The sequence below is a fragment of the Pempheris klunzingeri genome, chromosome 3 (genome assembly GCF_042242105.1).
Source record: "Pempheris klunzingeri isolate RE-2024b chromosome 3, fPemKlu1.hap1, whole genome shotgun sequence".
NCBI classification, from domain to species: domain Eukaryota; kingdom Metazoa; phylum Chordata; class Actinopteri; order Acropomatiformes; family Pempheridae; genus Pempheris; species Pempheris klunzingeri.
In genome coordinates, this window is record NC_092014.1 from 9,044,852 (window position 1) to 9,056,914 (window position 12,063).

Consider the following 12,063-nt stretch of genomic DNA (forward strand, 5'->3'; position numbering starts at 1 on the left):
GAACAAACAGACTTGATAAAGTGTAAATCTTTCTATATACAGTAGGGATTTGTTTCAGTTTCATACCGAATATTGTGAAATCTTTGTCTTCATTAATCTGCTATGACAGTTGTTGTCCGGTGAAGTATGTGAATATTTTGGGGAGTTAGAGATAGCGAGATCTTGGATCTACTGGAAATGTTTCTTTAACATTAAGAAACAAAAAATGTTTCATGTAACAATTTCAACAGTGAACACTGAAACCTATGTAATCAGTCTGAGTAAGAAAGTTCATCCAGTAATGAGTCAGTGTGGCTGCAGCATATGTATATAACACACACATAGTGTTAGGGTGAGAGAATGTGTGTGTGTGTGTGTGTGTGTGTGTTTGTGTTGGATTCATTAATCAAGCTAGTTTGCAGGCCAGGGACACCTTGCCTCTTTGACCTGAGGACAGCTGTACAGGGCATCACACGCCAGCAAATACAGCCAGCACAGCACAGAATATTTAATGTCCAGGGTGCCACAGCAATAATTACACAACCACACTTCATTATCCATTTAATGTTGTTATTCATATCTTACTGCTTTAACCCAGTTTGCCAATATAAAGCACCCTCTGTTTTCTCTCATCTCTAAATGATTATCATTTAATCACAAAGTGATCTCTGGGAGATAAAAAGAAAATACTGAAACCTCCAAAGAAAGTATGTTAATGCACATTATTGCTTGGTGACAGTGCAGAATAAAAACAATAGCGTTCCTTGTAGTACACTCGTATTTGGAAAGTCGTATTTTCACCTTTGAGAGGCCTAATGACTATAATCTTACACTCTGACAGTGATTAATTCCATCATTTTCCTTTGTTTTAATTGGATTGGGGGTCATTTGTTTTTGTCCTACTGCATACATCATGCCCTGGGCTTGTGTGTATGTGTGTGTGTGTGTGCACGCACGCACATGAATATGTGTATTCAGCCCAATTTATTGCATATTTGTCATCTTAATTAGCAAGACTGTAGATTTTTCATATAATGACGTTTGTATTGCAAAAGTCTAATAACGCCTGTGGCTTTTTTTCAGTGTGCTGCTCTTGTGATATGGTGACTAGCTTTGTTTCTGTACTACTTCAAACTATGTGTCCATTCTCACCAGGGCAACACTTAAATGGCTGTTTTCAATTCTATATTTATGTCTTACTCTGTGCAGACGTATCTCTCTGGCCACACCAAAGCAGCTATTCAAGGCATCCAACATGACCCAGCGCTGGCAACGCCGCGAGATATCCAACTTTGAGTACCTCATCTTTCTCAACACAATTTCTGGTGAGATAACCATCCAACACCTAGTGATGTTATTTCAGCTTGTGGCACAAGCTTGTAAATTTCCCCATCATGGGACTAATAAAGGAATATCTTATCAATACACTGAATATATATCAACACAAAGTTTCAGAAATAATTTTAACCATGTCCCATTAGTTCTTGATGCCATGATTTGTATAATCTTTGTTAATTTCTCTTTTTTTGCTCTCTTTCCTTCCATCAGGTCGGACCTTCAATGACCTAAACCAGTACCCAGTCTTCCCCTGGGTTATCACCAACTACGACTCAGAGGAACTTGACCTCACTCTGCCCAGCAACTTCAGAGATTTGTCCAAGGTAAGACACTCAAGGTGGTTCCTCTTGTCCTCTTTTACTTTTTCTTTTTTTTTTTTTAGACACCAAAAGAGCAAGGTGAAAGCCATGGGGTATACAGTATATGTATGTATATGACCCATTACACAGGTGTTGCTCCTTTCTCATTCAATTAAGCTATTTGGTTCTTGTTGTTGTTAACATTAGTTGAGACAGCCCTAACTTGCTATAGTCAAAGCAGATTCAACCTGCTCATCCTCTTTCTTTGTGACTCCATTTTCTGGATTAGTTGTCATTTTAAGTCCATAATTCAAAGTATATTATTGAATTCTTTCAAGTTTGACCTTCCACAACACCCCAGGAAGTGAAGTAATACTCCCTGGTAGCTCTAGGCATCAAATCATTAGACTTTAAACAATGAAACCTGCCCTGAGATGCTCCCTGGCACATAAATACACACTCGCACCACTGAAACTGCTAAAAGATTCTCCCCCATGTTGTAAGTAGACATTCAATTATTTACTTGCATTAACTCCCTGTCTCTTCCACACACACAAAAATAAGAAGCTAGAAAAACATAATCCTTGGCTTTTCCAGCTCCCCTTGTCAGACTGAACATCAGTTGCGCATTTTGTCCAGACGTGGGAGGACAGAGGATTAGTTTTAGAGTGAGATGATTGAGCGACTGTCTAGCTGCTGGAACCAAAATGACTGAATAAATCAGCCATGGAAACAAAAAGGCATGCGTTAATGGACAGGGGATACATTGGAGGAGGAAATGCATTTCAAAGTTACAGTTTTAGGTATTTGTCCAGGTCCTGGGGAGCATCCCATGTTCATGCAGGGTGAGGGGGAGGTGGGGGTACTCACAGACAGAATGGAAGTTATTACAGATAGGCCACGTTCAAACGTAAAATGGCAAAGCATTCAAAATGCAGAGACTGATTTGTATAATACATCTGTGAGTTTTAAGGTTTATTGACAAAATGCTGCATACTGGTTTATGATACTATGAAACAAAATTTTATAACTCAATATTTTATCAGTGCAGAAATGATTGTATCCTTTGTCTTGACAAATGTCAGAAACAGTAGCATAATGATGTTCATAATACAAAGTATAATGTGTTGCCTAATGTTGTTGGTCTGCATTTTGGCAAAAATGTAGCAATGTGGCACCAATGTTGTACCATCACCAGTATGACAATGTAGACCTTTGTTAATATTTCTCTTGTTATGCTATGCTAGGTGGTGCTGGATGCTTTGTTATTTAGGAACTACTAGGGTTTTGCAGTGGCACACACAAATGGATACAAGAAGTAAAGCTCTGATGGTGCTACGTCTCATTCAGCTGAACAAGTTTACATAAAATTGGATGGTGCAACAGAGATTATATGACCACTAACTCTGTTTTGGACTTCACGGTTTTGTTTGTTACCTCAAAAGTCAAAGATTGCAGGAGTTTGCAGTTACTCAATGGTGAGAATTTAAACGTCAAGCAAATCCACTGATACCAGTGACGTTCCATTGAAATAATGAATCTTGACTTGTTGTTTGTCAAGTTGTTTGGTGTTACAAAAAAAGAAAGGTTAGGAAAAAAATCCAATGCAATACAGTAGCCCCTTACATTTAGTACAAACACGTGAGCCGTCCACTCACACTTCCATTCTTTCACACCGCCCTGTCATACAGATTTAAACACCCCAACAGTTAACACCTTGTCCCTTAGGTTCTCCCCAGGTCTGCTTTCACTTCCGATCTGCTCCTTTGTGTCTCTATCCTCTGTTTTTATCCCTCCCAGTGTACCTTTCCCCACTCTATGAAGCTGCATAATTTCTCTGTTTATCTTGCTTCATGTTGCCCAGTAGACTGAAATGTGACAGTTGTACTACTACAAACACACACGCACACTCACACAAACACACAGCCCTCCTTCAGCTTCTCCCTGCTCTTTTCCTTTGCACACTACCTTGGAGTTTGGACAGCTCAGCCTCTGTGCTCAGCCGAGCCTCGCAGCCCGGGGGACCACATGAATTGAAGGGGGAGTTAGGTGAATGGAGGAGAAACAGAAAGACAATCTGAGAGCAAAAGAAAGAGGAGGAGAGAGTGTAAGATAAGAACAACATCATTTGCCGTCTTTGGGCTTCTTTTCTCCTCAGAGCAGAATAGCAGCGAAGAGGCAAGGAGGGGAGTGAGCGGGGCCAATTTTTATTACATCTGTTTTATTCATGTTGTTGACATGCGTGTGATATCAGTGTATGACCACTGGACCGTGGCAGACTGCAGTGTCTAGAAAAGGGCAAGCAGCACTGCACAGCTCCCCCAAATCAACCCCCACCCCCCAATTCTGCTCCCACAATCATTTGTGCTCTGTGTTTCTTTTCTTTGCATTCTAATGTTTTCTGACCTTCACAGTTAGTCTTTTTGCTGTATATCTTTGTCTGCATCACTCACCACCTCCTGCTTTGTTTCCTCCCCACATTTTCAGTTTTCTTTCTCCTTCCGCTTGCATCTCACTTTGTCTCTCTTTCTCACCATCCACATCTCTCTTATCCCCCCCTTATGTCACGTTGGTGGCTGTCTCTTGTAGAAACAGGTCATCTGAGAAGCCTCCAGTGACATTGAAAAGCCAAATTGCCATGAACGTGTGTGTGTGTCACACACTGTCATCATCCCCAGCACAACAGAGGCCACACAGAATTTATGTTCCCTGCTGCCAGAGCCATTCTGACCCCAGGGACTTTCTTATCATAAACTCTAACCTCAACCTGACATCAAACGCCGACCCCCGAGATAACATTGTAGTCACGATAAGCACACACTAGAACTGACTGCAAGTGTTGTAACTCTCTTGTTTTTTTTTTTTGTTTTTTTTATTCCTCTACCCTCTCGTACACCCCAGTTCTGCACACTGTCACACATTTGCCCACAAAAATGCACTTGTCCTACATATAGATAGCTGTAGGGTAATTAGAATTGGTCAGTGCATCATACAGTTCCACTGGAGGCAAGAGCATGGCCATCCGTGTTGTTATACTGCTTTTAATGAAGCACACCAAACAATTAAAGGATTTGTTAACCCCCAAACCAAAGATTAGGCCGTCTACATTTACATAGCAACAGAAATAGTGAGGATTTATTGAGCGTTCCCTGTACCTTTGTGCTATAACCTACTGCTCACAGCCACATCAGCTAATGGTGTATTGATTTCACCATACGCGCCCCATATGTTTATCCCCCAGGCTCCCCACACCATTTTCACTGTTTAAATAGGACATTATACATAAACACTCCTTTCAGAAGGCTCTTTTGATTTACGACTCAAAGCCCAAGTGATGCTCAAATCGTCGGTAAGCCATTACACTTCATCACCGGTGACCCATTATTGTTTTAAAAGTGAAGTAGCACTGGATAATGCTCTTGTAATAGTTCTCAGAGAGATGCTTGTTGTTCCTTAAGGTGTTTTTTCCTGTGGATGTGAGTACACATTTTCAGAATCAGAATCAGAATTCCTTTAATAATCCCCAGGGGGAAATTGCTTTTTGTTACACACAGCTCCAAAAGAATAAGAATAAACTTCAAACACAAAAGTAATAATAATGATAATAATGATACAAATAATACCACTACTACTAATAATAATATATAACATGTACATTCAGAGTGAGGAGATGTATTATATAATAATAATAATAATTCTTATTATTTATTTTAATTATTTTAATTTTCAGCATATTTATGGTTAAATTGTGGTTTACTTATTGAACAAATTCACTATGGAGGACATCTCAGGTAGGCTGGCATACAGGGAGCACAATGAGGAATCCCCATTATGTTGAATTATGTATCTAATGTTCTTGTGACACACACTCTGTTGACTTCTCTTATCTCTTGTCTCAACATGGAGTAGGTCTTTGAACGTCACAATAACATGGCAGTTTTAGACAAGACTCTGATCATAAATGGTGTTTAAATGTGTCGATTTGTTTTGAGATACCTGCCCTTTAGTTTTTGTTGCTTGTTAGTAATTATTTTTTGCGATTCTTTTAATGGCGCTGTAACACCCTCTCCACTGTTGATGAAGAACTGATTAGAACTAATCCAAGATTAATTCTCAGATGTTTACCTCCTGAAAGCGCCAGCATCTTTGTTCTGCAGTCTAATTAAAACTATGAGATTGGTTCATTTATCTGAGTCCTCATCAGAGCGCTATTCTATGCCACGACTTATTAGGCCAATCTGTGGTGGAGAGGCAGCAGGCGTTCCATCAGCACACTGCCGGGCGCTCTGCTCTGATATACGGCGCCGTCACCGCCGCTCTGTTGTTGCTACTGTAAGCTGAGAGCGCTAGCCCCACAGTAATTTACAGCAGTAAACAATGTCGAGCTCGCGCAAACCAACAGCCCCCACATGCACTCACACACAATTCTCCCTCTCTCTCTGTCACTGTGGCACTTTCAGTCTTTTTTTTTATTTTATTTGCCTCCTCTCCCTTTTCTTTTTTTAATGAGACGACTGTTATTAGGGCTATAAATCAGACCAATGGGCTTGATGTATAATTCACTCTGTGTACTCACCCACCCCCAGTGGCCCTGAGGAAGCCCACAGTGTATCACTGTCAACACAGAGCTACACAGTGCGGTGGCACGAGGCGTTTCGCCGTGTAAATCCGCACACACTCAGGAGCACTATTTACAAAATCACAAAATGTGCAAAACAATTCTGCACAAATCCAGCGTCTGTTACTCCCACTACACACAAATACATGTACACAAGCATGCCCCATTACACCCACACAAAACAGTAGCCATAGCACAGATCAATATCAGTGCCTGGCCCTGGATGAGCCTTGCTGTGACAGGCACCCTATGATATGAAAGAGATCCAATTGATCCACGCCCTACAAGCCCCTCATCCTCTAAAGGCCATCATTCCATTACCATTGATCTGCTGCTCTATCTGTGTGCTTGCTTGCATGTGTGTGTGTGTGTGTGTGTGTGTGTGTGAGAGAGAGAGAGGGAAAGAGATGAAGGGGGGTTAGAGGGAATGAGGCACAGCCAGCAGAAGACTAATAAAAATTGAACCAGCCTGAAAGTGATTTCTATAAATGAGTATTTAAATAATAGCTGAGCAGGATAGGGTTATTGGTTTTGTAGAGCGATGGAAAATTAATGCAAGTTAACCATTTTTCTAGACTACAAATAGGGCTGGTGACCAGTATATTAGTTACAGATTAATAAAAGTAGAAATTAAAGGAGCCCACAGCCCTGCCATTGATATTCCTAGTAGGCCCTCTTTCATTGGAGCACATTAGTTTTCTCTGACAGACTACAGCTGCAGGGGCTCTGTTTCACAGCCTCTAAAAAGCACTCTGTGGGAGAGGATTGATCTCTGTCTGAAGGGAAACATCATCTAATATTCATTTGAGATTGCACAAAGGTTACCAGCTTCATTTGCCTTGCAACTGTTATGCTGCAAAGATTTCTGCCGAATGTATTCACAGTGAAATTCTGTAATGCCTCCCTGCTTTCCCTTTTGCTATATATTTTTGTCATTTCTTGTCTTTATCTCTGTTTTAATGTCGAGCAGTAATTAAAGGAATTTGCAGGTTATTTGCATGTCTCAAAATATGTTTTATGTTTTATCGTCACAGCCCATTGGTGCTCTGAACCCTAAGAGGGCGGCATTCTTTTCCGACCGATATGAGTCCTGGGAGGATGATCAGGTGCCGAAGTTCCACTATGGTACCCACTATTCCACTTCCAGCTTCACCCAGATGTGGCTACTGCGACTCGTAAGTGCAATGTTTACAAGATCCATATACGTTCATGATAACATATATAATTTCAATAATTAAAAAAATGATAAAATTATCGGCATCAAAAATGCATATGTATTCATATGAAAATCCGATATTCATATCCAAGTTATTTTTCAAACAAGTTTTAATGTAATTTTAGAGTTATATTCTGGGTCTCCTTTTGCAGTATCATGTCACTCATTCATTCTTAATCAGGCATGTATTTCCAAGAAATACATTAATTTGTATCACACTCACAGTAAATGCATGCTAAATATTGCACTCTATACATATTGTTCGTCATTTATTGTTGCACATAATTCATTATATGGCATGTTTTTTTTCTCTATATAATAGAATAACAAAAGAAAACAGTGCAATAAAAAAACATCACCTTATGCAAATTCTTAAAATTTCTGAGAAATACCAAGTAATATGTGATGTGATTTGTTTTTCTAAGAGTACATGCAATATAAACTGGAGTGCTCTGTTTCGGTGTCTTTGTTGAGTGGATGCCATCAATCTTTCCATACTGCACTCAAGGGAGAAGGAGGTTACTAAGTTTCTTCAACATGCAGTTTTCTCCTGTTATTGTCCCAGTAGCTCACTGTCTCAGTGACTCCCAGTAGAGTTACCTCATTGATCCCTGCACATCATTAGCGGGCTTATTTTAAAGCCACTTTACCAGAAGCCCTGACTTAAATATCAAACTACGCATCAGAGAGTAACTGGAAACTGTTTTGTGTTAAATGTGTACTATTTTTCTGCGTGTTTTGTGTTTATTTATGAGATTTTACAGTGTACTTAATCCTGGTCTGTTGTTTTAACGGGATGATGAGAAATAATGTGGTTAAACTCACTTTTTAAACAAATCATTCTTACGTAATTTCAGGCTGAACTTAATTAGCTATCTACAGTATTAGCTTGTAGCTGTGGCCCAACATATTGTGTCCATGTCACTTGGGGGCTATTGCGTCAGTGAGACAGCTATTGATCTGTCCTAACAAGATTATACATGATTAGAAATGCATCAGTAGCACTAGTGTATTGGCTTTAGTAGCTCACTGGGATTATTGTTATTCCATTTGTTCATTTTTGGATTGCAGTTTGTTAGAGGGTGTGTAAAAAGAGTAGATTTTGGTTCAAATCTGTTGACTTAGTGCTCTATTGAACTGCAAGGCACACAGACTTTTATTGCTAATTTTTATTACACCAAAGAAGACTCTTTTCTAGCAATCACAATAGATGTTGACAATTACAGCAGCAGAATCCTGAGCTCAGTTTTATACCTTTTTCTTTCTACTTAACAGGAACCCTTCACCACGTTTTTTCTCAACTTCCAAGGAGGGAAGTTTGACCATGCTGACCGCACCTTCTCCTCAGTGTCTCGAGCCTGGAGGAACTGCCAGAGAGATACATCTGATGTTAAGGTACTGTACACAATGATGTACCCTTACACACACACACACAAAGTGAAAGTTAAAATTTTTTTTTACCTTCTTTCCTTTTAATACGGTCGACTTGTAAGGAGGTTAGAAGTTAGAAGAGATAAAGGACTGAACACCACAGAAGAATAAATCCCCATCCAGCATCCTCACAGAGAAGAAAAGGTTTCAAAAGAGTAATGTCCAGTCACTACCAATCATTGTCCCTATGCAATGAAAGCTTCCTGGTCTTCTGATCAAAGCGTTGGACTAATCCTCATCTGTCCCAGCCGTCTGTCTCAGATTCAGCCAGCTATAACCTGGACTTGAATCCTTGCCCATTGGGCCCCCAGACTCTGCTGACTGTTGGATCTGCCCTGCAACAGCGCAGGTCATTCTCATACTGAGGGCCTTCGAACCCCCAGTGCACACTTTAACTGCTCTCCTAAAACATTTACGACTACAGTCAGACATTCTATGTCAAAGCTGGGTTTTGCTTGGTCTCCTGGCACTGGGTCACTGGATGGGGGAACAGTGGTGGTGTTGGGGGTTTTGACGCTTGATTGCGTTTACCACCCCCCTCACATCATGCTGATAAAACATATGGATTGTGTTACTAAGTAGCTGGCCAATGCTTGATTGCGAAAGCCCAACAAGAGCCCTGGTTTGCTCTCTCAGTCTAGACCTGTCAGTGTGTATCAAACTGTGAGAGCTCAACTTCAGATCAAAATAAAGGGGAAATCTGGACCGCATCACATTGTTTCCTTGTTCAGTTTGAATTTTCAGCATATTTTGAATGAAAGTTCATCGACTTTATCCACTTGGACGCACATATTCATGTTCTAGGCAAAAGAGGAATTAGGGACGAGATGTATCAATTTAGTATGCTAAGTACACCATTTAGCTTTTGCATTGGAGCCATTGATAGCAAGCCTCTGTCCCTGCCAGAGGGCAAAAAGCCTCAGTGTTTTCATACCTCACTGGTAAAGAAGGGGTGATAATAGGTTACAACACCCAGATTCAATGTGTCTCTAGCCTGGATGACGCTAGCGTGACCTCCAGTCCCCAATCCTCTGACCCCTAGCCTAAGCCCAAAGGCATCAGAGGGGGAGAGAGGAGAGCAGAGGGGTTAGAAGTAGCAACAGTGGAAGTGTAGCAGAGGAGCCCAGAGGCCAGAGCCCCCTCCAGTGACCCATGACAGGACAGGATTGGGGATCAGAGGGGCTGGCCTCTGACCAGGCCGGAGCAAAGGGGCCACTGCACATAATGGTTCATGCAAGGCAGGCTTGAGTGTCGAGGAGCAAAGCCCTCAAGGTTTTGTTGGTGAGTGCGTGTGTGTGTGTGTGTGTGTGTGTGTGTGCGCGCGTGCATCCTGCCACCTCCAGCTCAAATTTACAGCAGGCTGCAGCCAGTGAACCTGGGTGAGCGGGAGGCCTCGTTAAGAGGTTAACCTTTAGTTTTAGGTCAGGTTTTGTGGAGGGAAGAGATTTCAGAAGTGAGGAAGTGCTGTGTTGTTTTAAACCTGTGTGTTTGCTTGCTCATTTGATTGGATGTTTTCACCCCATTAGTGAGAGGTGGTTGTATTGTGCAGCTAATCTGAAAAAGGGTCATGTTATTATTCGAATATGTTTGTTTGTATTTTTTTAGATATCATGTTGCAGACAACACTGTTTAAAAAAGAATGTATTTGCATGCTGCCACGCTGTCACCATTGCTGCGCGCCTGACAGACGAGGGCATGTCAGCTTGTTGTTAGCGGTGGCCTGTTCATCTCTGATGTCAGACTGTCAACATGTTTGTATCTTTCTATTCTTCTCAAGAGGACCAGTCAGCACTTGTCTTTACACGAGTTTTGTTCAAAGACAGCAAGGCTAGCATCACATTCCCAAAACAAATGCTGTCAGGTAGTCAGACTATATTTTGAAAGTATAATGTTTGATTATTCATACCATGAAATACAGCTATGTAAAAGAGTTTAGACGGAATATTACTATGCTAAAATGGACAAATCTATGTCTGTACACTATTGGTTTTAACGTTAACAGTTTACAACACAATATGTTTCACACTTTTCATACTCTTTTTGCTATTTACATGAGGCAGCCAAGAATTGAGACATCCTGGTCCATCCTTGTGTTTCATAATCAGTGAGACACAACAATAGCATTACAGTTTAGACCTGGAGGGCAGTATGGATTTATTTCTGTTTTTAAGCTCAAGCTCAGTCTTAATGTTTACACTCATTGTGGTAAGTTCTGCTTTGTTAGCAATGACGAATAACAAAACATATGGGATTACATCTGCTGTCATAACTAAATTTCTCTTCACTATACGCTAATTTGAAAATACTTTGTGTTGTTTAGGACAGCCAAATAAAATCATCATAGTTAGGAAAGTCCTTGGCTTACTGTTTTTTTTCTGTTGTTGTGGAGGTGGGAGGAAAGTAGAAAAAAATGTTTGCTGCTTAGATACAGACAAAGCAAACAAGTACATGTGAATAGTGAAAAACCACAGCTGAGCGCACACTTGACATCTTCTATAGTGGCCAAAGCACAAATGCAGTCAGCAGACACACAGTCAGAAATGTAATTCCCATGAATAATTGTGCAATTTAGAAAAAAACTGACACACAAAGCAATTTCAGAATCATTTCTGAACTGGATTTATACAGGCTTACCCCCTCTCTTGTTCTTTTTTTGGTCTTGTTCTTGTTCAGCTACTCTTATTTAGATGTACCATCCACACCTCTTCAAATATGACCCCTTTACAAGGGCTGGTTGATGATTTCTCCATTTCGCCTTTTGGTGATCTCTGAACCGCTGCACTGTTTAAACACGGTTTAAAAAAAATGTGGGTATAATCACTTTTGATCATGTAATTATGCAGTGTGTAAGTTTAAATGTGTCTCTCTGCTGTACCCATGCAGGAGCTGATCCCAGAGTTCTACTACCTGCCCGAGATGTTTGTCAATGCCAACAGTTACAACCTGGGAGTGATGGAAGAGGGCACTGTGGTCTCTGATGTGGAGCTGCCACCCTGGGCCAAGAGTCCAGAGGAGTTTGTACGCATCAATCGCCTGGTAAGAGACATTGACAGAAGTTGAAGTGTATGAGTATCTCTGCTGACAAGTCCTTGAGCAATAATTAAATTCTTATCCTCACTTTACAGATGTCAATATAAAGCATTAAATTATTGTTATAATCAAAGCGGACATTTTCTTTTATT

At 40.7% G+C, this 12,063-nt stretch overlaps 1 protein-coding gene across 1 annotated transcript in view; it reads left to right on the top strand.

Moving 5' to 3' along the window:
- lrba (LPS-responsive vesicle trafficking, beach and anchor containing) overlaps window positions 1–12,063 on the top strand; it is a 182,417-nt gene that overhangs the window by 132,747 nt on the left and 37,607 nt on the right. Inside the window, exons 42-46 of the mRNA XM_070827863.1 lie at window positions 1,189–1,304; window positions 1,528–1,640; window positions 7,269–7,409; window positions 8,726–8,845; window positions 11,765–11,917. Of these exons, the coding sequence (XP_070683964.1) occupies window positions 1,189–1,304; window positions 1,528–1,640; window positions 7,269–7,409; window positions 8,726–8,845; window positions 11,765–11,917 (643 nt within the window). The remainder of the gene's footprint in view (window positions 1–1,188; window positions 1,305–1,527; window positions 1,641–7,268; window positions 7,410–8,725; window positions 8,846–11,764; window positions 11,918–12,063) is intronic.